Consider the following 25,509-nt stretch of genomic DNA (forward strand, 5'->3'; position numbering starts at 1 on the left):
TGATTATTCAGATCACAATATAATAGTAAATAAATATGTAATTGTGGGATTTTTTGAAGCAAAATCTAAATACTGCTTCTTGGCTCCATTCACAATTGTTGTACTTTGGTCCTGAATTCAGCTCCATTTGGTGTTGACGTGGACTTGGGGTTGTCATGTTCTAGTCCTTGTCTGGTCCTAGTTAAGGTTTAGTTTGGGTTTTGTCTTGAATGCCACTTTGTCATAATACTTGTAATTTTGACAGTTTGATTTCAGAAACCTGGTCACATATTTGAGAGGAATAATATTGGACTCTCCACACCCAGAGCCACCTAAGAAAAAACTGGCTTGTCCGATGTAAACCAGATCTAAAACAAGATTATTTAAGGTCGAAACTTGGGCTAAATCAAGTTTCAAACAGGACCACACCTTTGCCACAACAAAAGCGTGTTAAAATAGTAATAGCATCCACTCCCAACTCATCAAGAGACCCATTTCCAGCCAAAATCATGGCCTGAACTACTAAAATGAAAGTTTTGCAGCTTATTGTGTGAGAAACCCGACTACCCATAGGTCCCTCGTGGTCCAGGACTTGGCTGTATGCAGAGATTTGTCTGGGAAACTATCTCTGCATTTAAGATTCTAGCTTATGAGAATATTGTATTGAGTATATCATGTTATGCGTTAAGAAAACAGACTTTATTTGTACACGGCAGTGAATGGAACTCAAACATGTACATCCAAACGAAGATGATGAATTGCTTGTAGGTGGAGTGACAAACAACGGAAAAACAAGTGCTTTTTAATACAGAGAGTCAACAAGTGAAGGCCACATCTTCAGCAGAGGTCAGAGTTCAGGTGTTTGACAAATCCACCTGAAATGACAATAATTAAAAGATTATTCCGGATCAGTTTGAAATATATGTTCCATTCAACACAAAACACTTCAAAAGAACTACAACTAGTCACTCATTATCACAAATAAGTAGAGTATAATTGAAGTTTTTGATGGGAGTGCCATACATTCGCCTCTTAACGTTCTAAAAAGCTCTTTCTCTTTTCGTAATCACAGTAATTTGTCCATTTCCCATCTGCTTTGTGTTATCAAACTTGAGCGAAGAAGTGGCTCTATTTTTAACGTGACGAAGACCAGAGGAATCCACAAACTGACAGCTCCTGTCATCTGCCCCTGTCGACTGTCACACGGGCCCATAATGGGTTTGGAGGGAACAATTATGGCTGATTGTTTTGACTTGAGGAAAACAAAAGAACCATTTTACACGAGACACTGTGACGCTTGAAGTCTATATGAGTCTATATGATAGGTTCAATCTACACATCTCACTCAAATATGATATATATAGCCAACGTGATCATATTTTGGATTTTATTCAACATTATGCCTAGTTGTCCCACGTCTGACAATTATGGTGAAGTTTATCATTTTACTTCCTGGTTGAACATGGGCAGCAACTGTTTCCTAGCAACTATACTATAAACAATGACCAAAATCCCTATAAATCACTCAATAGTTATGATTTGACAGTAAGTATTACGTGATAATACCTTTATTTTGTTGAATGATGGTTTAAACTGTCAGAAAATTGTATCAGTCGTGTGTAAATTGTCTCAAATTGTCTTTCAATGGCACATGTTGATAAGTAGAGGGATTCTGTTTAGAACTCGGCACTATTTCCTGTCATTTTAAAGTTTTCTTTTTCTAAATTTCTTCACAAACTGCCACTTCACAGATGTAAAACTAATATTTACCACAGGTTCTATACCACAAGTCATAATGAGAAGAGAGAGAGCCTTTCATACAGACGGGATTTGTATTCATTTTAACACTTATTTCACAACATTATATGAGATCTGAGGATGTATCTTGAAACATCATGTATTTTTCATTTCCTTTAAAATGTTCGGATTGCCTACTCAACCTACTTCACTTGATTAGCTCTGGTAAACACCATTTCGACAGATTGTGCTGACACTGTATTGAATCTACATCATCCACATTGAAGCTGAGCTGTAGCTGCTTTACCCTGATCACTGCCACTGGCCTTCATGAAAATGCACTCTCGTTTTAATTTTTATCACCTTGTTGTTTCAGCAATGTGCCAAAACCTTTGCCTATCTCTAGCTCAGCAGCAGAACTATCAGTCACTTCACCCTGTTAATCTCCTCTTCACCTCATCTAAGTCCAAGGGAGATATTTTACCAAACAAATCAATCAAACACCTTTAGGGATGTGGGTGACCAAGGACATTCTTAGTCGACTGAATATATGCCCGAAAGAGGGTGTGACAAAAGCTCTCAAAACTATTCAATATCTCTGTCCTGACCATGTATCTGACAGGAAATGATCTATTTATATAAAAAGGCTGATTAGTCATGATTCGCTCCCAAATTTTCAGCTGACTCTCTCCCTACGTTCTCCTTTCAGCTACTGTTGCATATAAATCCTTCTTCTAATATAATGCATTAAACAATAAATCGACTAATACAAATCATAGTCGACTATTGACACCATCGACCAATTAGACAAATGCTTAGACACCTCCCTTTATTGCATTACTGATTTTTGTACCTGCAAGAATCTCTTAGTGCTTAAAGTCTATATGATTACACATTTCACTAAAACGTAGTGAACGTGAATATATTTCAAATTTGTACTGAACATTTTGCCTGTTTGTCTCCAGTTTGAGCATTTTTGTAAAGTTTATTATTGTACTTCCTGGTTGGACCCATTTTAGAACTCAGCACCACTTCCTGTAATTTTAAACATTAACATACGAGAAAACATTCTTTAAAATGTCTTCACAACTTATTAGAGGTAAAACTATAATAAATATTTACCACAGGTGCTATCCTACTAAACTAAGTCCTAGAAAAACAGATCATATAGACTTTAAGCATATCGTTTAAAAAAAATGATTCCACAATCCGCTAGAGTCTAGGTGATCAAATAATTATTTTGGTGTTCCAATCAGAAGGAACTCAAGTATGCGTCTAGGGCCAAGACGAATACTTGAGTTCCTTCTGATTGGAACACCAATACCTAATGTTCTTATGAAGTAATACCCCATGTAACATAACTTTTAAGCACAAATCTTACCGTTTTCAGTGAGAACATACTGCTCCCTCTTATGGCCGCCATCAGATCGTCTCTTCCAGACCTCGGTGCTGGAGGCAGGTTGGATGGTTCTTGTCTTTTTACCGACGGCTTCAGGTTGGTCCTGAGTTCCTTAAAAATGCCGTCACTCTCCTTTTCATTGGCGCCATTCTTCACTTTCTTAGTCTTGGGCGTCCTAATCGGGGTTTTGTTGCACACTTCTCGTTGCTTGACCATTTCTGCGATCTTTCTCGTTGGCGCTTCTTGGTTTGAAGAAGTCGGACTCTTCTTAGGTTTTTCCACTATTTTTGCTGGTTGCGTTATGTTTTTCTGCATTTTACTTTCTACAGATTGGTTTGTAACTTGTTCAACTACTTCTTGTACCTTTCTTTCTTGCATCCTCTTTTGCCGTTGTTGATCTTGGTTGCGCGTTAAAATGCCCGTTGCAGCCATTCTGGGACCAGGTAGCTCAAACTGGTAGCCAAGCTTTAGCAACGTAGCATTCTCTCTTAGCATCTGCACCATTTCCATCTCTACTTTCCCGCCACAGATATGCCTTTGGTTGTGAAATCTTAGTTCAATCAACGTCTGATTTTGCCGTAGCGCATTCATCATCGCTAGGATGCCTTTTCCGGAGACAAAGTTGGACTCAATGTTCAAGTTCTTAATGGAGATATTTTCTTGTAGCATCTTAGCTATCGCTGACGCCACTCTGTCATCTGCGTGTGTGTTGGCAAGACTGAAGACTTGGACGCAAGTATTTGTGCACAGAGCTTCGGTAAAACGGAGTAAAATATCTTGGGAAATGTCTTCCTTGTTGTTGAGATTGACTTGGATCAAGGTTGGGTCGTTCTTCAACACTTGCTCTAATGCTGTATCGATGACGATTGGGTTTCCGCTTTGATTGTCACTGCTTAACTCGGGAAGTTCTGTGGAACTTTTGGATGAATTACATAGTTTGGATTTGATCTCCTTTGTACACTTTTTTTCATCTTTTGCAGAGTCATTTTGTGCCGGGATTTTCTTATTCTTCTGCGTAACTCTTTTCTTCTCATTGTTCTTGGAGGTTGACTTGTTTGCATTGCTTGTCTCTTGCTCCCCCCGGAGGCAGCTCTTATCTTGCGTCTCCTTCTGGACACAATGACGGGATATAAAATTAGGTCCGGCTTTGACATTCAGCAGGCCCTGGCTTTTAATTAAAAAGCCACTCGAGCGCTGACACACAGTCATTAAAGCTGGCATTTCTCTCACATCATATTTTTAGAATGTTTCAGTCAACACACACCGGGCTGAAGACTAGAAAAATGGTATTGCAGTAGTTCAAATGTATCTTTTAATGAAGCAGGAATAACTTAATCATTTCTTAAACCGTTTATATTTTATATCCAAAAATCTTTTGAGCATTAAACTCAACCACTCAAACTGGCTCAACTTTAACCTTTCATCTTTAACCTTTAACATTTAGAATCCTCTCTTTGCTCTATTCACATTTTCTGAAATACTTTTTTGACACCACTGTCTCTGTATTTCAAAACTTAAAATACTACTGCATGTAAAGAAAAAGTGTTCTACTGTGTTCTAATTGTGTGCAACGAAGCTTGTTGAAATGGCGAATTTGCCGCATTTATTGAAGCAGATTTGTAGTAATGGCAGTTTAAATTTGCGTAACTTTTCCGGTGAGAGTTTTGTCACCCGCTTGACTCCAGGGAAATGCTATTCCTTTGCTTGGAATGTTCCACATTGTACTAATAAACTCATTTTCTCCTTGAAGACAAGCAGGGGACTCCACCAGACCAAGTTACAAGTCAGATCTGTGCTCATAGTGAAAATGCATTTGCAATATTTTGGCGTCTAATGGGAGAATTTCACCTTTGAACTTTCACACCCAAGAAAGGGGCGTGTCAGCCAGACCAATCCACCCGCCTTCCTCACCTGAGCCGACTTGGCCTCCTCTCGCTGCTCCTGTATTAGCTTCTTGTTCTCCTCTTCCCAGTACTTGAGAAGAGCCTCGCGGTTGAAGGTTCCCTCGGGCGTTTTGGCGGTCTGGTCTTTCTGCCTCAGTCCTATGGGAATGTTGGTGTCCGGATCCAGGTCGTCCAGCTCCTGCTCCAGCTCCTGGATCTCCTCCACTGACAGAGAGGCCAACAGCTCGTCCTCATCCACCTCCTCGTACCTCCTCAGGTCCCGACGGTGTCCAAACATGGTCAGAGCTGGAGAAATTGTACTCTTTACATCGGGCTTTCTTTAATTTACTGCACAAAAACATTCACATAAGTACAGTATGTGATTATTGTGATTATATGTGCTTATCTATATCAGTTCAGTTTTTCAGGTCTGGTACTGACATTGTTCCTTTGGCTTTAAGTGTCTGCCAATGCCCAATATCGACTGAAACCAGAGCAGAGACTGAAAATAGCATTTCATATTCCTTACGACACAAAGAAGCAATGGCAAAGCTGATCCAAATGTGTTGTGTAGCTAAAATGCATCCTTCAAGTAGCCACAGAGTAGAATTGTGTGAAGAAAAGTTCAAAGATCATCAGAAGTTCCAAAAATTTTGATTAGATTCATTAAATATTGACTTGGCAGGAGACGACGTTACATGCTAATCCTGAAATGTGCCAATCACAACCTCACAAACAGCATTCTCGTTAAAATTAAGCAGTATAACTTTACAAAATGTAGCAATAAGATACATAGAAACTAAATTGAGGAACCAAACTATTGAAACGCATCAGCCAGTAAATATGGCAGTGGATCGGCTGAGTCAAGTCGATACCAGTGTGGGTGTCCATGCATCCCTAATACAACCTCTCTTATCCTTATGAAACTACAAGGAAAAGAACAAAAGGCAAGGGCTCTTTCTACTCATCTGGGCACATGAACGATTAAGACGATTCACTAGAAATTATGGCATTACTTGATCCAATCCATCTTTATTTGTACGGCACATTTTACTTAAGAACTGCACAGAACAAAATCCTTGGGAAAAAAAAAGTCTTAATGTCACGGTAACAAGCAAACGCAAGATCTGCCTGAAAGCCAGTCACTTTTAATACATCTTTTATGGTACATTGTGCAAGAAGTGTTACTAAATTGAACAGTTATCGCAAGAGTCAATTTAAGTCCTCGAACTACCTTATTTATAGAATCAGAATGAAAATGTCCTCTAAACACATTGTACAGTATTTTCACTCACCGTAGAAATGAAATGTTGGGTAAGTTCACTTGTGGTCCATGAAAACTCTGCTCTTCGGGATGCTGTGGTGTGTCTGAGTGTCCTACAACAGTGATCTGATGACCATCCGAGACACAAAGCAAACATGTTCCCCCTCCCGAGCCTTCATGGCACAATCTTTTTTTAGTACCCTTGACATCAGGGGTCAACAAAATAATCTCCGCGCTGGTATGTGAGCGCTGTGATTGGCCGGCGCTCGGGACTCATCACCAGCTTGGGCCTAAACGTAAATGAACCTGCTGCACATTAGGGAGCGTGACGAACACAGGGGATGCACGGTTATATAACGTGTGGAGAAGGGGTTTGGAAGCACTTGTTGTCCCAAAGGAAGGTGAGGTTATGTTCAGAAGAGTTACACGGTTGGACTTGTTTACACTGGGCATAACATCACAAGAGCTGCTCCTTAGCTCCAACTTTGTTTACATTGGCAATAAGATCATATTTACAAGTCCTGGGACTAGCGAACAGTGCTAACAAGAAGTAGGATTCATGAAACTGGAGTCGGACCAAAGCACGTACTGGTCTGTTGTGGTGACAGGCAAAATCAATGCAAAATTAAAGGGGCTAGAGGGTCCAAAACCTTCTATTGTCCATGGAGGTGTTGTTGTTATTGTGCATGGAATGTTCCACAGTATGGCATAACTCTTAGCAATCTCCAAAACAAAATAAAAAAACATCCTCAATGAAAGAGGGTTAGAACAATTCAGGCAAAGCAAAACTATTTTCAGAAAATGTACATATGCCGTTTTTCCATTAGTCTCTACCAGACTCGGGTCGGCTCTGAGCTTGTGGCCCTGCTCAGCCCTGGTTCCATTAGAACTGGTGCTCCGTGATGCTGTGGATGTTATAACGCTGCATTTTATGTTTCACGTTTATAAATGGTAAGATTCTAAACTCGTGTAGCGCGCAGCTTGTTTACGGAGGACGCGGCGGCGTTTTGTCTCCTGCTGCTGAAATATTACACTTTAAATCAATCAGCGTCTGACAGTCTGTGGACGTCACGTTTAGTCCCTGCTTGGCTCGGCTTGGGGAAGAGGGTACTAAAAAAGTACCTGGTCTGAGGAGGTAGAACCAAATGAAAATGTGCTAAAACAGGGCTGAGTCGAGTCGAGTAGAGCCAAGTGGATATTAATGAAAAAGGGGCATTATTTCCCTTTTAAACCCACCTAATAAAGTTCAAGGTTCAAAGTAACTTTATTTGTACGTGCATGTTTGTTCTGCACTGAAATAAGAGCCACACAATCATCACACAATCAGACAAAATGCAACTTTAGTCAATATAATGATGAAACAGGTAAAGAGCTCATTGGTGCTCAGGGCTCCATCAGTGCAAAAATAATGAATAAAAGTCATCACCGAGGCGAGTTGGCCTGAGGCATCACTGACCTGAGATCACAGCAGGGCTATGTGTGTTGTCGTAGCAACAAGCTGGAGATGTAATGAACTCAAATTGTGCAATTAAAAAAAAATCCATCTCTGCCACGGATGAGAAAACCCACTTAAACAACAATCACACGTGTCCTGTAGCAATTCCACCAACACATCAAAGCAAACATGGCATTTTACTTGAGAAAGGTTTGAAATCGAACCTCTGGCAAACGATCAGGCGAGGCACTAATCTACTGTCATCTGAGACTGTGATGTAAATACACAACTGTAATACACCATTTAAGGGTTTGGAAGCAAATACTCCAGAATGGAGGCAACACGAGGCAAAAGTGAAGAGGAGTGTAATGTGATTTCATTGAAGAAAGTGATACCAGAGCCTGGTTTTATACATTTTACATTATTTGTTCATTTGATAGGACAATATGACATTATGATATTAGACGCTAAGACATTTTTTTTAAGGTTTTAGGTTTTACTGGACAAATGCTTCTGCACAATAGCTTTTAATGTCATCTCTATGTTACATACTTCACTCCCAAATATACTTATGGTGAAGTCTGAATGTAAATGAAGGTTTTTTTGGACCGTATGCTTCATTAGACAAGACAGCTGAGCGTGAGAGAGCGATGGTTAAGGCATTAAAGTGTCGGGGCCGGGATTCGAACTCACATGGCACAATGAGCCTGGCACATGTGCTGCCGCCTTCACCAATCCACCACCGGCAGCATTTTTCCATGTTATCGAAAAGCTAACTAACTGACGTTTCAAATCCTGAAATTCAAATTTGCTGCTTCTTTTGTTGATATAAGGGTGAGAACTGTCATATTCATGTGCAATTACCGTCATACTCACACGCAATTAATGTCATATTCATGTGCATATAACTGATTTAAATAAGAGCGTTTACTTGACCATTATTATTAGTATTATTTGTCTTATGCCAGCTATTTTTATTATTATTATTTCATTTTATCTTTATCTTTATTTTTATTTTCTTCCCTCCATTCCCTATAAAGATATGAGCGGACCTGTTTACAGGAGTTTTGTTAATAAGAGTTTTTGTTTTTGTTTATAAGAGTGTTTTTTAAATTTCCTATGAGTTATCTGTCTTTTCCCCCTGTATCTACTGCGTTGTATCACCAACATTTCCCCATGTGTGGACAATAAAGGCGAATCTTATCTTATCTTATCTTATCTTAGAAACATGAGAATATTTATTTGATGACAGTTAATCAAATCAATCGCCATCATTCAAGAACTTAGACCTTTCTGCCGGGGAAGGGAGGGTAAATTGTTGGCTGGGTTGCCAGGTTAGGATTCCAGTATGTTTGAGGGGAGCACATATAATAACCACATTGTTTCTGCAGAATGAACCCCAGGACATCACACATCAAAGAACACAAGCATTACACAAAAAAAACCTTCCATGATGCTTGTGATGGTGAACTGTTTGTGGAGATGGTGATTTGTTGTTTGGTTGCCCAGGTAACAGATCATCACTGCATGCCTTAAACCAGCAGCTCTGTATCAAGTGTCACATCAAGTGGAAAGACGATGAGTGACATAACAGCGGCCTGATCCTAAATCTGTTGAAAATTTGAACTTTGAACTGGAATTGTTAAAGATTATCGTCCAAAGCTCTAGTTATACCATGAGCACAACTGGAAAACCAATTACAAACTAGGTATCTTAACTTTTACACAGCTCTTTTAGTTATATTCTGGGAACGTTCCTAATATGAGTTAATCCATCGTTTAGTGCCAATTTATTTTTAGGTTGCTCTTAAATCTTAATTTAGTTTAGAAGGTGTGATCTCTTTGTGACCCGCCAAAATCAGGTTGTTATTGTTGTGCAGGTTTCTGGGCCAAGAGGTTAGATTTAGTCCATGTTTAGGTGACAGCCAGAGAAACGGGTCACAGCTTCACACATGCAAATCCTTACACATTTTTAGACATTTTGGGTTTGTTAATTGCACAATTAATGACTGTTTAACTTGTAATCAGAACCTGTCATACTAATGATTGCTGATTGTAAAATACACTTTTAAAGTTTAAATAAAGCATACTGTGTATGAATTGTATAACATAATTGTACAAAATGCATTTTTTTAATTCTTATTAAGTCATCTGACTTTTTTAGTATTTGCTCAGAAGACAACATGCAAATGTGTATAAATATTTAATCTGGTCCAATGTAGCATGATAACTCTTTATTTCTGTTGCCTCTCCTATGTTTTATTTAATTGAAGTGACATTTTCACTGCAGACCCAGCCACATTATACAAACTATATGTGACTGGACTTGTACTCTTGGGGCCCATAATGTTTTGTTGGGTGCTCATGGAGCATGATTCATGATGTTTATAGTCTCTTGCTTTGTCTCATTTTTCCCTACAGATGACTTTTCCATAAAGATCATTTTCTTTAAACATCAGAAAGTCTTTGATTCGATTTGGTGCTTGTAGGGACATGATTCTGTGGCAGCCCTGATGTCTCCTGATGACCACCCTGCACAGATGGGACAGAAGTCTGGGGTTGGCTGGAACAAAACAATCGAATCACAACATTGGAATCCAGCTGTTTATTTATGTATCTGTAAATGTTAAACATTCTCGACTCACACATTATTTCCAGAATCTGGGGCCATTCCTTCTGATTCTCCAAAATCTTCATCAGTTTGCTGCAGAGAGAAACTTGTCCGACATATTCAACGAGGATAGACACCACTCGACCGGCTAATTTCACCAGCCATGAGAGACTGACAAAATCACAGAACTGAAATATGAAATAAAAAAGAAAGCATTACTTAATACACAAATGTGACCAAAAGTGACCAAAAATGTGGCGTGAGAGGAAAGCGCGTGAATGAAAGTGCACGGCTGATAAAGGGAGTGAGGAGTAAAACGGAGGAGAGAGTCGTGGAGGCCCCTCCCACAGAGATGAAGAAGGGAGCAGAGGAGAAAGATAATGAGGGTAAGCGCCAGCGGAGAGGACCGGAAATACACAGGCAGAACAATAACACATGCAGGCCTCCGCATTCTGACAATAAAACTCTGTGGAACGCATACCCGCAGTTAACCTAACGTAACCCTTGTTCTATGAGTGCGGGCCCAGGTCATGCAGGGAATGATTTGGGCCCAAGTCGAGTTCGGACCGTACGGGTGCAGGCTCAGGCGGCTCGGGCTGGATCTAAACTCAAACTTAAATTATATTTAGTCACAGGTCAGATCCGTGGAGAGGCCAACCCACTCACAGTAAACAAAATAGGTTTTATAGGGTATTTTTGCAGTAAAAACATCTGTAATTGAATACACACGTAGTGACTCTTTAAAGACTGCCTTCCGGAGGTCATTTTCTTTTGGCTCGTAGGCTTTATTTGACTGGATAGTGCAGTGTGAAATAGAGATGAGACTGGGGAAGGACATGCAGGATATTGTCGGAGTTGGAGCCCGGCATACGTGCTATTCATTCATCCACAGAGCGGCACAAGAGGTCGTTTTGAATCAGTTGGATTGGAAATGCACCCGTTTGTTGTGGGATTGGCACACGCTGCCCTCTCTGACACAGTGAGTATGATATCAAACCCACAGTGGCCTTCTCCTCCTGGTCGTGGCCGTCCTCCACGTGGTCGTCCCAGCTGTCATCATGGGAACAGCCGAAGCACTTTTCAGCGTCGAGCCCCTGGTTCAGCAGCAGCCGCATCATTACCTCATCCTTGAGGCAGTAAATCAGCGCCGTGGGGAACACTGTGTCAGTCACCGCAGTAAAGTAACAGTTCACATCCGCTTTAGCCGCTAACAGCAGTTTCACTATTTCATACCGCCCTGAACGCACCGCCACCAGGAGACAGCTCAGAGGGTCCAGATCGGGTTGGGCCCCTGACTTTAGCAAAAACTCTGTGCATGTCCTGTCACCGTTGCAAACCGCAAAATAAAGAGGGCTTCGCCGCATGTCACCGTAGTTTTCAGAGACGTGAGGTCCTAGCAGTGCGTTGACGTCGTAGCCGCTTTGTAGCAACAGCTCCAGGCAGTGGGCGTGGCCTCCGTCTGCCGCCGAGTGAACTGGGCTCTGACCGGCCAATCGCAGAGCTCGGCGAGTGGTGAGCGGGATCAGTGTGCGCAAGACTCTGGACAGTGGAAACAGACAAATGCATTCCATTGTGGAGCATCACAACTACTACTACCACTAGTGAAGCTACTTTCTATGACGTCCTATGATAGTTCAAATTGTTTTTTAGGGATCGTAAGTTGAATTAAATGTGGCAGAAGAAAAAACAGCTATTCAACAACGTCACCAAAAAAATAATTTTTCTATAGGACAATACGGCGTGAAATGGGGGAGACTATTTTTCATGTTTGAATAATAATAATAACATTTAAAGTATTCAATTAAAAAATGTTAAATCCCTCAAATTCAATGGTTTAAATTCAGAGTGTAAATTCCCATATAGCGACACAGAGCCTGGCATTAATACTCCTGCTTAAACCACTGCACTCACATATTTTTTGTGAGAACATAACATGTAATAGACTCAATAATCTCAATAAACTATGCAGCTTTTGAAGTTTTCCCTCAAATGCAGAAGGTTCAAATTTAACTATCTTCAATAATCCATCACAAATGTACATACTGGATTCATTAACTTAATCCTTGCCTCCCTGGCTCTCATCGGTGCGTACAGTAATGGCCTCGTTTAGCTGTCATCATGTTTCTGTCACTCACAGATAGTGGCCCTCGTAAGCAGCTTTGTGGATGGGCAGCTGGAAGCTCAGGTTGTGCGTGTTGGGATTGGCCCCGTGCTCCAGGAGGATGCTCACACAGTCTGGATTTCCTGAAGCGGTCGCATCGTACAAGACGCTGTCGCCGTTTGGAGCCTGGGCGTTTACATCAGCACCTCAACGTGAGAAAGAGAAGCCATTTTAGACACTGAACTAAAAAGTGGCATTTTATAACAGGGACAAATATGGCTGCCAGTTTATTTACACATTTTGCACGCTGATATGAATTTAGTCTGACATTATTTCTTGCAAATGAGGCGAGACTGCAGGTAAATCGGAAATAAAACAGAAATTTAAGACGTATCAATTGGAAACTTCTTCGGCAGTTTACTGAGATAAAGGGTAAGGTAAATGGTAATCAGGCTTAAAATGAGCAAATCATCAACAAATCATTCTGTACAATCCGTCAAAATCTAAAGTTTGGAGTGTAGGTGCTACTTTTAGTGCTAATCTTTATGTCCCTATAGGAGAAAAATGCTTGCAAATTGATTGCAAATTGATTTGATTAATTCATATCAACATCTTTAGTTGATGATTTGGCAATGTTGCTGTTTCCTTATATTGAGAAAGCAAACTGACGAAAACCAATGTCTTTCCTGTTACTTTACCATGTTTGATGAGTATCTCCAGGACCTCTGCGTGGCTGTACTCTGCAGCGATGCCCAGAGGGGTGACTCCGTGCTGGTCCGTGTCGGTCACCTTCCCCCTGTGGGAGAGCAGCAGCTCCATGATGCGGGCGTCTCCTGTCATGGCGGCTTCGTGCATGGCGGTCCATTTCTTCAGACACACCTGTCCCACCCGTGCCCCTTCGTTTAACACCGCAGAGACCATTTGACGAGATCCAGCCCTGACCGCTGCAAGGGGGAATCAGACAGGCAAAATAATCATCACTTTCAGGTTTATCAAGAGCTCGCAATAGGCCCTTATAAATATAATGTCATCGGAATGTTCAAAATTCTGGAATGGAGGCGACTGGAGGCAAAAGTGAAGTAGATGCATCAGTTCTAAATAATGCTGATTTTCAGATTTAAATTGATTTATATTCCACTTCACTTTTGCCTTTGACTCCGGAATTGATTATGTTTTTTTTGCAAACTTTGAACGTGCCATTGATCTGTGTGGAATAACAACTTGCTACAGCATAAGGTCGACAGACTGCAAAATAGAAGCATCTAAGTGACTCAAAATCATTTATAAGGATTTGGAATGCAAGAAGCAAGAAAATGTTATATTCACGTGCTATTTAATTCCACATGGAGCATGTTGTTCTGACCTAGAAGCAGAGGAGACTCATTCCGGGTGTTGGTGGTGTGTGGGGAAGCTCCGTGTTTTAGTAATATCTTCACATTGTCCACTAAACCAGCTTTCACCGCTGAGGTCAGGAACGTCTCTCCCTCCACTGTGGTCTCCTCCAGCGTCAGCCGGCAAGACGCTAACAACAAAACATCAGTCACAATTTGACCTGTGTCCAGCTCAAATTCAAACTAGGTATTCAAGAATGTTGCAATGTCACACGAACACAACCTATTCCAGAAATATTACCCATAAACCAAGTCATACATCTGAATTCTGACTGCAATTAATCAAAAGATTGAGTCATGTGAATGAATTATTTGAGATGTTTTTTTTTAATCTAGAGTCCACAGACAATCCTAAAAATGAATTAGATGTTTATCTGTATAGATTATGTTCATGAAATTATTATTATTATAAACCAATTTGACTTTGAAAAATAAAATTGGATCGAAAATCAAGATGAATCAGTAAAGATCTTGATTATTTTTTCCCCAGATCCCAGCCTAGACCTGTCACCATAACAAAGTTGAAAGAGCGATATATTGCTGCAGACAAATATCATAATACACAATAATATTGAAATTTATTCAAGCCTCTGACACTTAAAGTAGGATGAACCCATTAAACACTTTCATACTTAAATAGTAAATAATTAGTCATAAATATTACGTATTCATCTCTCTACAGATCTTATTATTGCCCAAAAAATATTGCTCCATCTTTCATTTATTGAACAATTGCTCAATTTCACAACTATTAGAACTATGTGCTAAAATCTCTCGAGTGAATGTGATTTGAGTCAAAGGTTTTACCCACCAAACAGCACCATCTCCAGGACGTGCACCACAGGTTGCACTGCGGCCCAGTGCAGAGGATACCAGCCTCGACTGTCCACCAGACTTAAAGACTCTGGGCTTTCACACAGCTCTTGCAGTGTCACCAAGTCACCTGCAGGGGGAGTATGCACTACTTATGAACGGTGGACTTCTCAGACATGGAATTCTTCATGATTTGAGTCTTTACATTTTTTGATGGCGTCGACCAGGTTCATATATTCACTGCTCCTGTTGTGTGTTCAGAGATGTTTTTAGATCATTTACAGAAAACACATTTGTCACTTCATTTGGCTCCCACCTGCTGCTGGGCCTGGTGCGGTGCTGGGCCTGACACGACTCCTGGATCAACAACTGAACTTGAGCGTCCAACAGACCCTCATCGTCACTGTCCTCGGCGGGGTCCACACCTGTGACCAAACGTGTAACTCTCAGTGTGTTGTGTTGTGTGATGTTGTGTTGTGTTGTGTTGTGTTGTGTTGTGTTGTAGTGTACAGTTAGTTAGTCTCTGGGCCAAGTAACATGAGATCATGTAAAAACATAATAAAACCAGAAGCCATTTTACTGACAGATTATTTACAAAGGTGAAAAATAGTCTTTACTCTTCATCTTTAGCAAAATATGTTAAAGGTGCACTATGTAACCTTCCTGGTGGAGAGTCCGCTACCTGCTTGTCTCTTGGTGAGAGACTGGATTTCATAACGGGTGGTTTCTTGCTCAAAAATATTCTAAAACACAAGCGCTCTCCACGGATCTGACCTGTAACTGGGCTTAGTGGCATCACCTGCTTGTCTGGAGATAGATAAGCTCCAGAAAAGTTACATAGTGTACCTTTAACTATTTTCAATATAACAGTTCTACTATGTATGTTCTGTTATGCATTAATGTTGTGTTTTTAGTTTAAAAGTGCATAATCTGATCTATGCTTTAATTTCATTGCATTTGTTTTCTTATGCCGCCATCTAGTGGATACTTTTAAATGTCGCAGGTAGAGCACATGTTTAAAACAAAACTTTATTTAACCGGAAGTAACAGCGAGCCATGAAGGCACCAGGCACGGCCGCACGCAGCTTTGGCTGCTTTTGGAGATCGCAGATTTCTTTATTTTGAGGTTGCATTGCCGGTATGTAATGTTGTACGCGTGCACAACAGCTGCATTTATGTTATTTTCTATAAGCCAGTGTTCAGTATTGAATTTGACTGTTCCATCTCTGCAATATGTTAATTACACGCTAACCACGTAGCCATCAATATTGCGTCATCTAGTCTGCTTTGTATACATATATGTGGATTTGTTTATTATTTATATGTATTGTAATGGACATGTTTTGATTTTAAATATGTCTATTTTCAGTTTTACCTTTTCGAATATCATTAAACCTGCTAAAAGACAACGTGTCTGCAGAGTCTTTGATGTGAGAGAGGAGTTAAACCGGCTAAACAGCACAGTAAAACGGCAGCATCCAGGCAGAAGATTCTGCGGTCATCCCCCTGCGACAAGAGTGAATCTACGCTGACCACTACTACGCCTCAAGCAGCAAGGCATTCAGCAGTGTTCCAGCAATCGTCACTTTGTCAACGCAACTATGGCCGACAAAGCTCCATCCACCCAGGCTTCATCATCGGACAGCACGCCATGCAACGCAACATCCGCCAAGGCGCCATCCAACAAGTCTGTATCCTATAAAACCCGGTCTGAAGCCGGATCAACAGGGTCTGCAGCTGCCAAGGCAAGAGCAAAAGCTGAGGCAGCAAAGGCCCGTCTCAACTTTGCAGAAAAAGAGATGAGTTTGAAATTAGAAAAAGCTAAACTCGAAGCATCTATTGAGCTATTACGGCAGGAAAAAGATTTAGCCTCAGCCATAGCAGAAGCAGAAGCATTAGAGGCAGCCGCTGCTTCACAGTTAGACGCTCAAAGCCATCCAACTCGGTCCGAAAAAGCCGAGCGCACAGAACAGTATGTCAAGGACCAAGCCACACTTATGAACAAGGGTGAAGGTTGCACTTTTGAACCATTACAAAACAATGATGCACAAATGCAACTCAAGCAGGAGCACATTAGCAATGCGTTGTTACAACCTAGAGGAGAGGATAACAACAACTATCTAACTCCACATGCTTCTTTTCCAAATGGCAACTATTCCCAGTATGTTCCAGCTAGTGCCTTTTCCCATCCTTTTAAACCTGGCATTACCAACTGGACCCACAAGGTGTCAGCACCAACACATTTCAATCCTCCCCAAGAGAGGGACAGTAATGCAACTGACTTTATCAGGTACTTTGCGCGCAGGGAAATAGTTGCAACAGGACTTCTCCAGTTTAATGATAAGCCCCAAAACTTTAGAGCGTGGAAGCGCTCTTTCAACAGTGCTATCAGAGGGTTGGACTTGACAGCTAGTGAGGAAATGGACTTGATGTTAAAATGGCTTGGCAAAGAATCCGCTGAACATGTGGAGCAAATCAGAGCCATACACATAAACAATCCTGAAGCAGGTCTTGAGATGATTTGGGATAGACTTGAACAATGTTACGGCTCAGCTGAGGCGATTGAAGATGCCCTTTTCAAAAGAGTAGATTAATTTCCAAAAATCACATCTAAAGACTATGTGAAACTAAGAAAGTTCAGCGACCTACTAATGGAAATCGAGAGTGCTAAAGCTGAAGGAGACCTTGTTGGCCTCTCATATCTAGACACAGCCAGAGGTGTAAATCCTATCATCCAAAAGCTTCCTTTTAACTTACAGGAAAGATGGATAACAGTTGGAACAACATACAAACGTCAAAACTGTGTCACTTATCCACCATTCAGGGTTTTTGTGAACTTTGTCGCTCAAGAGGCCAATGCTAGGAATGACCCTAGCTTTCAGTTCAGCTCATACACAGATGCTGCTCCCAAACCAGACAAACCCCCTTGGAAAGCAAACAGACAAAAAGAAATATCAGTGCACAAAACTGATGTAGGGCTTCAATCCAGAGTTACAAACCCATGCGTACAAAAAAACAGACAGTGAGAAACTCTGTCCACTGCACAAAAAGGCTCATCCTTTAACAAAATGTAGAACCTTTCGCATGAAACCTCTTGACGAGAGAAAAACATTTATAAAAGAAAACAATATTTGCTTCAGATGCTGCGCCTCATCCAAGCATATAGCCAAAGACTGTAAAGTCAGACTCCAGTGTTCCGAGTGTGGCAATGAAAAACATTGTGCTGCACTTCACCCTGGCCTAGCCCCATGGCAGACAGAACCAGAGCTAAACTCAGAGCCGGCATCAGAGCACGGCGGGGAGCCAGGTAACGCACTGCCTGAGGAGATAATGACAAAATGTACTCAGGTTTGTGGTGAGAGTGAGGCAGGTAGATCATGCTCTAAAATTTGTCTCGTAAAAGTTTACCCTGTAGGCTGTCCAGACAAAGCAGTACCACTCTACGCTATTCATGATGAACAGAGTAACAGATCACAAGTCCGCCCAGAGTTTTTTGAGTTGTTTAATGACTGTGGTCCTAGTTCTCCCTATTCACTTAGAACATGTGCAGGTGTTAAAGAGGCTATGGGTAGGAGAGCTACTGGTTACATAGTGGAAGCTTTAGATGGCACAGTCCAAATCCCACTGCCTAGCCTCATTGAATGCAAAAACATCCCAAATGACAGATGTGAGATTCCTACTCCAAGTGCGGCCATGCATCACGCCCACCTCAAACCTGTAGCTCATCTTATCCCTGACTTGGACTCTAACGCTCATATACTAATGCTCCTTGGACGGGACGTAGTACGAGTACACAAAGTCCGCAAACAGATAAGTGGCCCTCACAATGCACCCTATGCGCAAAAACTTGACCTGGGATGGGTCATAGTAGGAAACGTGTGTTTAGGTGATGTCCACAGAACCTTGGCAGTAAACACTCTTTTCACCAATGCCACTGAGAAAGGTCGTCCCACAGTGTTTGAGCCATGCCCAAATGTATACCATGTTAAAGAAAAGCATTGTGACATCCAAATTCCTTTCAGTGTCAGCACTCAGCTCGGTGACAACACCACATGTGAACCCGACCACTTAGGATGTAATTTGTTCAAACAAACCAAACTTGACAATTACATTGCGCTCTCCATTCAGGACAAGGCATTTCTAAAAACAATGGAGGAAGAACTTACAAAGGACAAAAATGGTACTTGGACAGCGCCTTTGCCATTCAAATCTCAACGTCAGAAACTACCAAACAACAGGCCGCAAGCACTGAAACGCTTAATGTCACTTGTCCGCAATTTTGAAAGAAAGGAAGAAATGAAAGAGCATTTCATAAACTTTATGGACAAAGTATTTCAAAATGGACATGCAGAAATAGCTCCTCCTTTGGAAGATGAAGAAGAATGTTGGTATTTGCCACTATTTGGCGTTTATCACCCAAGGAAGCCCAAACAGATTAGGGTAGTCTTTGATAGCAGTGCCAAACATGAAGGCGTGTCTTTGAATGACGTGTTGTTAACAGGGCCAGACCTTAACAACTCACTACTTGGAGTCCTCATGCGCTTTAGGAAAGATGCTGTTGCGTTTACCGCAGACATTGAGCAAATGTTTTATTGCTTCAACGTTCGTCTGGAGGACAGGAACTACTTGCGTTTTTTGTGGTTCCGTGACAATGACCTTTCCAAAGACATTACAGAATACCGAATGACTGTTCACGTTTTCGGGAACAGCCCTTCTCCAGCGGTTGCCATGTATGGCTTGCATCAGTCCGTTCTACGCTGTGGATGTGATCCAGATGTTCAGCAGTTTGTCACACAGGACTTCTACGTAGATGATGGACTTAAATCTTTGCCTACTGTTGAAAAAGCTGTGTCTCTTTTGCAAAGAACACGAGACACACTTTCAAAATCAAACCTGAGACTGCACAAAATTGCAACCAATAGAAAAGAAGTCTTGGAAGCTTTCCCGTCCCAAGACCATGCTAAAGACCTAAAAGATTTAGACTTTGAAGCCGATTCTGTCCCCATTCAACGTAGTCTCGGCCTTCTTTGGGACATAAAAAAAGACTGTTTCACCTTCAATACTTCAGATGAGATGAAATCCTTCACTAGGCGAGGTGTTTTATCAACAATTAACAGCCTTTACGATCCTTTAGGCTTTGTAGCGCCAGTCACTATACAGGGAAAGTGGATTCTAAGGGAACTCACTGTTGAGAACGAAGACTGGGATGCACCATTGCCTTCAGAAATGCAAGAAACTTGGACTTTCTGGAAAAACTCACTCAAAGAATTGTCAATGCTGTCGATTCCCAGAGTGTACACAGACATTTCACCTTCTACTGCTGTAAAGAAAGAACTGTGCATCTTCTCAGATGCGTCTACTAAGGCCATTGCAGCAGTAGCCTATCTTAGAGTCACAGACGCAGTAGGAAACTGCCAAGTGGGCTTTGTGATGGGTAAAGCAAAGCTAGCTCCACGCCCTGATCAGACCATCCCAAGATTAGAGCTTTGCGCCGCTGTGTTAGCAGTAGATCTTGCAGACCTAATCTCAGATGAACTAGACATTGAACTAGATAACTGCACATTTTACACGGACAGTAAAGTCGTTTTAGGTTATATCTATAACGAGACACGTAGATTCTATGTCTATGTTAGTAACCGTGTAAACAGAATCCACCGTTCTTCTCAGCCCAGTCAGTGGTTTTACATACCCAGCAGTCAGAACCCCGCAGACCACGCCACTCGTTCTGTTCCTGCTTACCAACTACCACTAAGTAACTGGCTCACTGGCCCAGACATTCTGGTGCAAAATCAGGGAATTCCCACGGACACATATGACCTCGTTGAGCCCAGCACTGACTCAGAAGTCAGACCACAGGTATCCACTCTCAAAACCACTACCTGTTTCAACCAACTCGGCTCTCAGAGATTCACAAAGTTTTCGTCTTGGAAATCACTTACCCGTGCACTCGCTCGTTTACTGCACATCATCCACAATTTCAGTTTAGCTTCACGCAAACCTAAACAGTGCAATGGCTGGCACTACTGCGAAACAGGACTCACTGTTGCTGAGTTTAATCAAGCGCAAGATGTTGTGATTCAAGCAATGCAGCAGGATGTGTACACCGACGAAATCAAGTGTTTACAAAACCAAGAAAAACTTCCCAAAACCAGCCCTTTAAAGAACTTAGACCCTTTCTTGGATGAAAATGGACTCTTGCGAGTAGGTGGTCGCTTGGTTAACTCAAAACTGAATCAAAACGAAAAGACCCCTCTCATTGTTCCTGGTCGCCATCACGTGGCAGCTCTTCTCATAAGACACTACCACGAACAAACTCATCATCAAGGTCGTCTGTTCACTGAAGGAGCTGTTCGTGCTGCAGGTTGGTGGGTTGTTGGAGGCAAAAGGAAGGTTAGTACAATAATCTTTAACTGCACAACTTGCAAAAGACTTTGTGCTCCGCTAAGCACACAGAAAATGTCTAACCTCCCTCCAGACCGCCTTTCTACAGATCCCCCATTCACAAATGTGGGCATTGATGTGTTTGGTCCATGGTTTGTGTCTTCAAAAAGAACCAGAGGACATGTTATTCAAAACAAAAGATGGGCTGTAATTTTCACATGCTTAAGCATAAGAGCGGTTCACATCGAAGTGATTGAGTCACTTGATACATCAAGTTTCATTAATGCACTCAGACGGTTTCTAGCTGTTAGAGGACCTGTCAAAACCATTCGGTCGGATAGAGGCACAAACTTCGTCAGTGCATGCAAAGAACTTAAAATCCCTTCAAACATGGACAAAGCTGTACTAACCTACTTGAAAGAACAGGGATGTACATGGACTTTTAATCCACCACACGCTTCTCACTTTGGCGGATCGTGGGAACGGATGATCGGTCTTGCTCGGAGAATATTGGACACAATGTTTTTCCAGCTCAAAAACACTAAACTAACTCATGATGTTCTGGTCACCTTTATGTCAGAGGTGTCAGCTATCATAAACGCTAGGCCAATTGTTCCTGTTTCAGTTGACCCTAGCGACCCATTTATTCTTACTCCAGCAACTTTGCTTACTCAAAAATCGGCCCAACTTCAAGCGCCAGTGGGCAACTTTTCAGTGGCGGACCTCTATAAGCATCAGTGGCGGCAGGTCCAGCACCTGTCAAACACCTTCTGGGACAAATGGAGGAAAGAATTCTTACCTACGCTCCAGCCACGCCGTAAATGGCAATCTGAACAACCAAATGTAACACCTGGGAGTACGGTTGTGCTCAAGGACAATCAAATACCCAGAAACCAATGGCCTCTTGGACTCATTACTCAAGTGTTTCCTTCTAAAGATGGCAAAGTCCGTACAGTAGAGGTTAAAGTTGCCAAATCAGATGGTTCTAAGGTTTTTACGCGACCAATCTCTGAAATTGTTGTATTAGTGCCTTCCTAAGTGTATAGTGGCATGTAATCACGCCAGACGGGGAGTGTTCTGTTATGCATTAATGTTGTGTTTTTAGTTTAAAAGTGCATAATCTGATCTATGCTTTAATTTCATTGCATTTGTTTTCTTATGCCGCCATCTAGTGGATACTTTTAAATGTCGCAGGTAGAGCACATGTTTAAAACAAAACTTTATTTAACCGGAAGTAACAGCGAGCCATGAAGGCACCAGGCACGGCCGCACGCAGCTTTGGCTGCTTTTGGAGATCGCAGATTTCTTTATTTTGAGGTTGCATTGCCGGTATGTAATGTTGTACGCGTGCACAACAGCTGCATTTATGTTATTTTCTATAAGCCAGTGTTCAGTATTGAATTTGACTGTTCCATCTCTGCAATATGTTAATTACACGCTAACCACGTAGCCATCAATATTGCGTCATCTAGTCTGCTTTGTATACATATATGTGGATTTGTTTATTATTTATATGTATTGTAATGGACATGTTTTGATTTTAAATATGTCTATTTTCAGTTTTACCTTTTCGAATATCATTAAACCTGCTAAAAGACAACGTGTCTGCAGAGTCTTTGATGTGAGAGAGGAGTTAAACCGGCTAAACAGCACAATGTATATTACATTATATACATTCTACTTTTAAAAATACAGGTTTATATGTATTATTGAAGTGTCTTTGCAGGTTTGGCCTTCTGACCTTTTTAGCTCTCGTCCACTAAACTTAAACCTTAACGTCAAAAGGCGCCTGCCAAAGGTGAGAAGAATAACCAAACATTGTATTCATGTAAGAGTAACGTTACTTCCAGTTTTCTGTTTTTGTATTACTCAAGCGAAAGTAGAAAATAGTCGCCTAAGAAAGGGTCAAAATGATTTCAGGAAACTTCTACAAAAGGTTAAGTAATTGCAAGAGTAAATGTCCAGACGTAACATCTGATTTTTAATTTTAAGTTATTGCAGTTGGAAGAACAAAATCTTAATCAATACACAAAATATAGCATTTTCAGACACAAAAAATAGAAAAATAACATATCTGATGGAACAATGTACCTCAAATGGTAAACATTCATTTACACTCATTTGACAAAAGTATGTCAAATTGTAACTATTTTGTAATTTAGATTTAGATTTTGGCCCTTTACAGCGTAGTTGCTAAGGTAACAGTTGTGGAATTACCTCTACCATCCTCACATCTGCAGCTCTTTCTTTCTCTTTCTCTCTCTTTCACTGATTTTGATTTTATGAATTTTTTTGACAGTGTAGCTTAAAACACATACTTTGAAGACGTACAACTGCAGTAGGTGACGGTAAATGCACCACAACAACAACAACAACAACAACAACAATTTCCAAAGAGGACGTACAATTATCAAAATCTCTAAAAGAGTCAAATTGGGAAAAAGAAGGGGCACATTCATTGTTCACTATGTTTTGGTGAAAAGATTAGTCCAACTTAGTATGTTAAACTATTATACTGTCACATAATGTTATTGACAGGGAGGGAAAGTATGGTGTCTGAAAACTACTTTCTACAATCATTACAACCTTTACAACATTTTATCATTCTCAAATTTGATTAACTTAGTAGTATTCTTAAATTGCTTTTCAAATGTATTAATGGTTTGGCTCCAAAGCCTTTGAGCCTTTGATCTGGAGAATGTAAAGAGTCTTTTTTGTAAAACAAGCTTCGCCCCAACAGCCTTTTCTGTGGAGGGTTCTACTCTACTATATCTACTATGCTCCCTGTCCATTTCAAATCTATGACAACATGTAATATCTTCAAAATGTAAGCTCTTGGACGCGCCAACAGCAGCACTGCACACATGTCTAATGTGTTTCTAATGTATCTATTCTTGTCCATGTCCTACTGTTGTACATGTCTCTGTGTCCTGTCCCTCCCAGTGCGATCAGCTCCGGCTCTGAGCACTAAGAGCATGCATCGGGCTGCTGGCTTACAGTTAGTCAGTGTTTTTGTATCTGTTCCTATTCAAATAAACCAATGAATAAATACTACAAGAAGTAAAATGTCTTCAAGTTACTCAAGTAAATGTAACGAGTACGAATGAGTATCTCTTCTCACCAACAGGGGACGCCCTTGCATACAGTACATACTGTTACCAGCCTGGAAGCCTCTGTGTTGAGTGTTGGGTGAACACATGCTGCATGCTTCCTCCCCCACTTCTATCACGCTTTGGTATTTGATGTTGTACTCTTAACTTTATAGATGTTACACGCACAGTAGAGCTTGTGATGAGACTTGTCCGTGTGCGTGGCTTTGGCATCGCCATTTAAAGCATTGACAGCAGTTGGTGCAAGACAACATGCCTTATGCATATTTACAAAACTCTGCAAATACCATGCAAAGATTGTTTTATCACGTGTAAACCAAACCTGAAAACACAAGTCTCACCTTGTTCTAAATCCGTCATGACTGAAGTCGGGGGGCGGCAGTGGACGCAGTTTACTCTCTGTCTGTACGTGTCCCCCTCACTCCCCCCTTCCCCCGCCCCAGTCCCATACACACACTATTTATAGGCCTCACCTGCTCCTGTTCCTCCTCCTCTTCTGCACCTAATGATCTGAAACTTCTCCCCCGAGCACACTTTCCCATCGGTAATGACACACAGTAATGATCCACAGCCTCTTGTATGAATATTTATAGCGCTGTTGTGATTCATGTGGTTCAGCGGCGTCTGTGCGTGTCTCTGTGCGTGTCTCTGTGCGTGTCTCTGTGCGTGTCTCTGAGCGTGTCTCTGAGCGTGTCTCTGTGCGTGTCTCTGTGCGTGTCTCTGAGCGTGCGTCTGAGCGTGTCTCTGAGCGTGTCTCTGTGCGTGTGTCTGTACGTGTCTCTGTGCGTGCGTCTGTGCGTGCGTCTGTGCGTGTGTCTGAGCGTGTCTCTGTGCGTGTCTCTGTGCGTGTCTCTGTGCGTGCGTCTGAGCGTGTCTCTGTACGTGTCTCTGTGCGTGCGTCTGAGCGTGTCTCTGTGCGTGTCTCTGTGCGTGCGTCTGAGCGTGTCTCTGTGCGTGTGTCTGAGCGTGTCTCTGTGCGTGTCTCTGTGCGTGCGTCTGAGCGTGTCTCTGTGCGTGCGTCTGAGCGTGTCTCTGTGCGTGTCTCTGTGCGTGTCTCTGTGCGTGTGTCTGAGCGTGTCTCTGTGCGTGCGTCTGAGCGTGTCTCTGTGCGTGTCTCTGTGCGTGCGTCTGAGCGTGTCTCTGTGCGTGTCTCTGTGCGTGCGTCTGAGCGTGTCTCTGTGCGTGTCTCTGTGCGTGTGTCTGAGCGTGTCTCTGTGCGTGTGTCTGAGCGTGTCTCTGTGCGTGTCTCTGTGCGTGCGTCTGAGCGTGTCTCTGTGCGTGTCTCTGTGCGTGTCTCTGTGCGTGTCTCTGTGCGTGTCTCTGTGCGTGTGTTTGAGCGTGTCTCTGTGCGTGTCTCTGTGCGTGTCTCTGTGCGTGCGTCTGAGCGTGTCTCTGTGCGTGTCTCT

General features: G+C 41.8%; 2 protein-coding genes across 3 annotated transcripts; both read right to left on the reverse strand.

The window, feature by feature from the left end:
• Positions 1-656: 656 nt before the first annotated feature.
• Positions 657-6,419, reverse strand: lmod2a (leiomodin 2 (cardiac) a). 2 transcript variants are annotated; one of them, XM_072435740.1, is made up of 4 exons: positions 6,294-6,419; positions 5,027-5,304; positions 3,098-4,222; positions 657-854 (listed from the first exon to the last, which is right to left on the reverse strand). In XM_072435740.1, the coding sequence occupies exons 2-4, from the start codon at positions 5,294-5,296 to the stop codon at positions 834-836; spliced, it is 1,416 nt and encodes a 471-aa protein (XP_072291841.1). In that variant the 5' UTR covers positions 5,297-5,304; positions 6,294-6,419; the 3' UTR covers positions 657-833. The 2 variants fall into 2 exon arrangements, with proteins under 2 accessions (XP_072291841.1, XP_072291840.1); XM_072435739.1 differs by having other exon boundaries at positions 3,098-4,225.
• A 1,123-nt stretch (positions 6,420-7,542) lies between these two features.
• LOC140349447 (ankyrin repeat and SOCS box protein 15-like) lies at positions 7,543-24,531 on the reverse strand. Its single transcript, XM_072435771.1, has 10 exons — positions 24,445-24,531; positions 14,929-15,037; positions 14,818-14,858; positions 14,611-14,742; positions 13,772-13,930; positions 13,107-13,352; positions 12,443-12,614; positions 11,309-11,846; positions 10,342-10,495; positions 7,543-10,259 (listed from the first exon to the last, which is right to left on the reverse strand). The coding sequence occupies exons 1-10, from the start codon at positions 24,461-24,463 to the stop codon at positions 10,102-10,104; spliced, it is 1,728 nt and encodes a 575-aa protein (XP_072291872.1). The 5' UTR covers positions 24,464-24,531; the 3' UTR covers positions 7,543-10,101.
• Positions 24,532-25,509: the final 978 nt, after the last annotated feature.

This window comes from Eucyclogobius newberryi, unplaced genomic scaffold (genome assembly GCF_026437365.1).
Source record: "Eucyclogobius newberryi isolate DKJ021-1_F unplaced genomic scaffold, fEucNew1.0.hap1 SCAF_7, whole genome shotgun sequence".
Taxonomy (NCBI): Eukaryota; Metazoa; Chordata; class Actinopteri; order Gobiiformes; family Gobiidae; genus Eucyclogobius; species Eucyclogobius newberryi.

Coding starts and splice junctions, on each gene's coding strand:
- lmod2a (XM_072435739.1), bottom strand. CDS start 5,296: ATGTTTGGACACCGTCGGGACCTGAGGAGGTACGAGGAGGTGGATGAG. Junction 4,226..5,026: donor AGGAGGCCAAGTCGGCTCAG/GTGAGGAAGGCG, acceptor CATTGTGTCCAG/AAGGAGACGCAAGATAAGAG. Junction 855..3,097: donor GTATGTTCTCACTGAAAACG/GTAAGATTTGTG, acceptor TTGTCATTTCAG/GTGGATTTGTCAAACACCTG.
- LOC140349447 (XM_072435771.1), bottom strand. Junction 13,931..14,610: donor CCTGGAGATGGTGCTGTTTG/GTGGGTAAAACC, acceptor TTTTGTTGTTAG/CGTCTTGCCGGCTGACGCTG. Junction 10,260..10,341: donor CCAGATTCTGGAAATAATGT/GTGAGTCGAGAA, acceptor GTTTTGTTCCAG/CCAACCCCAGACTTCTGTCC.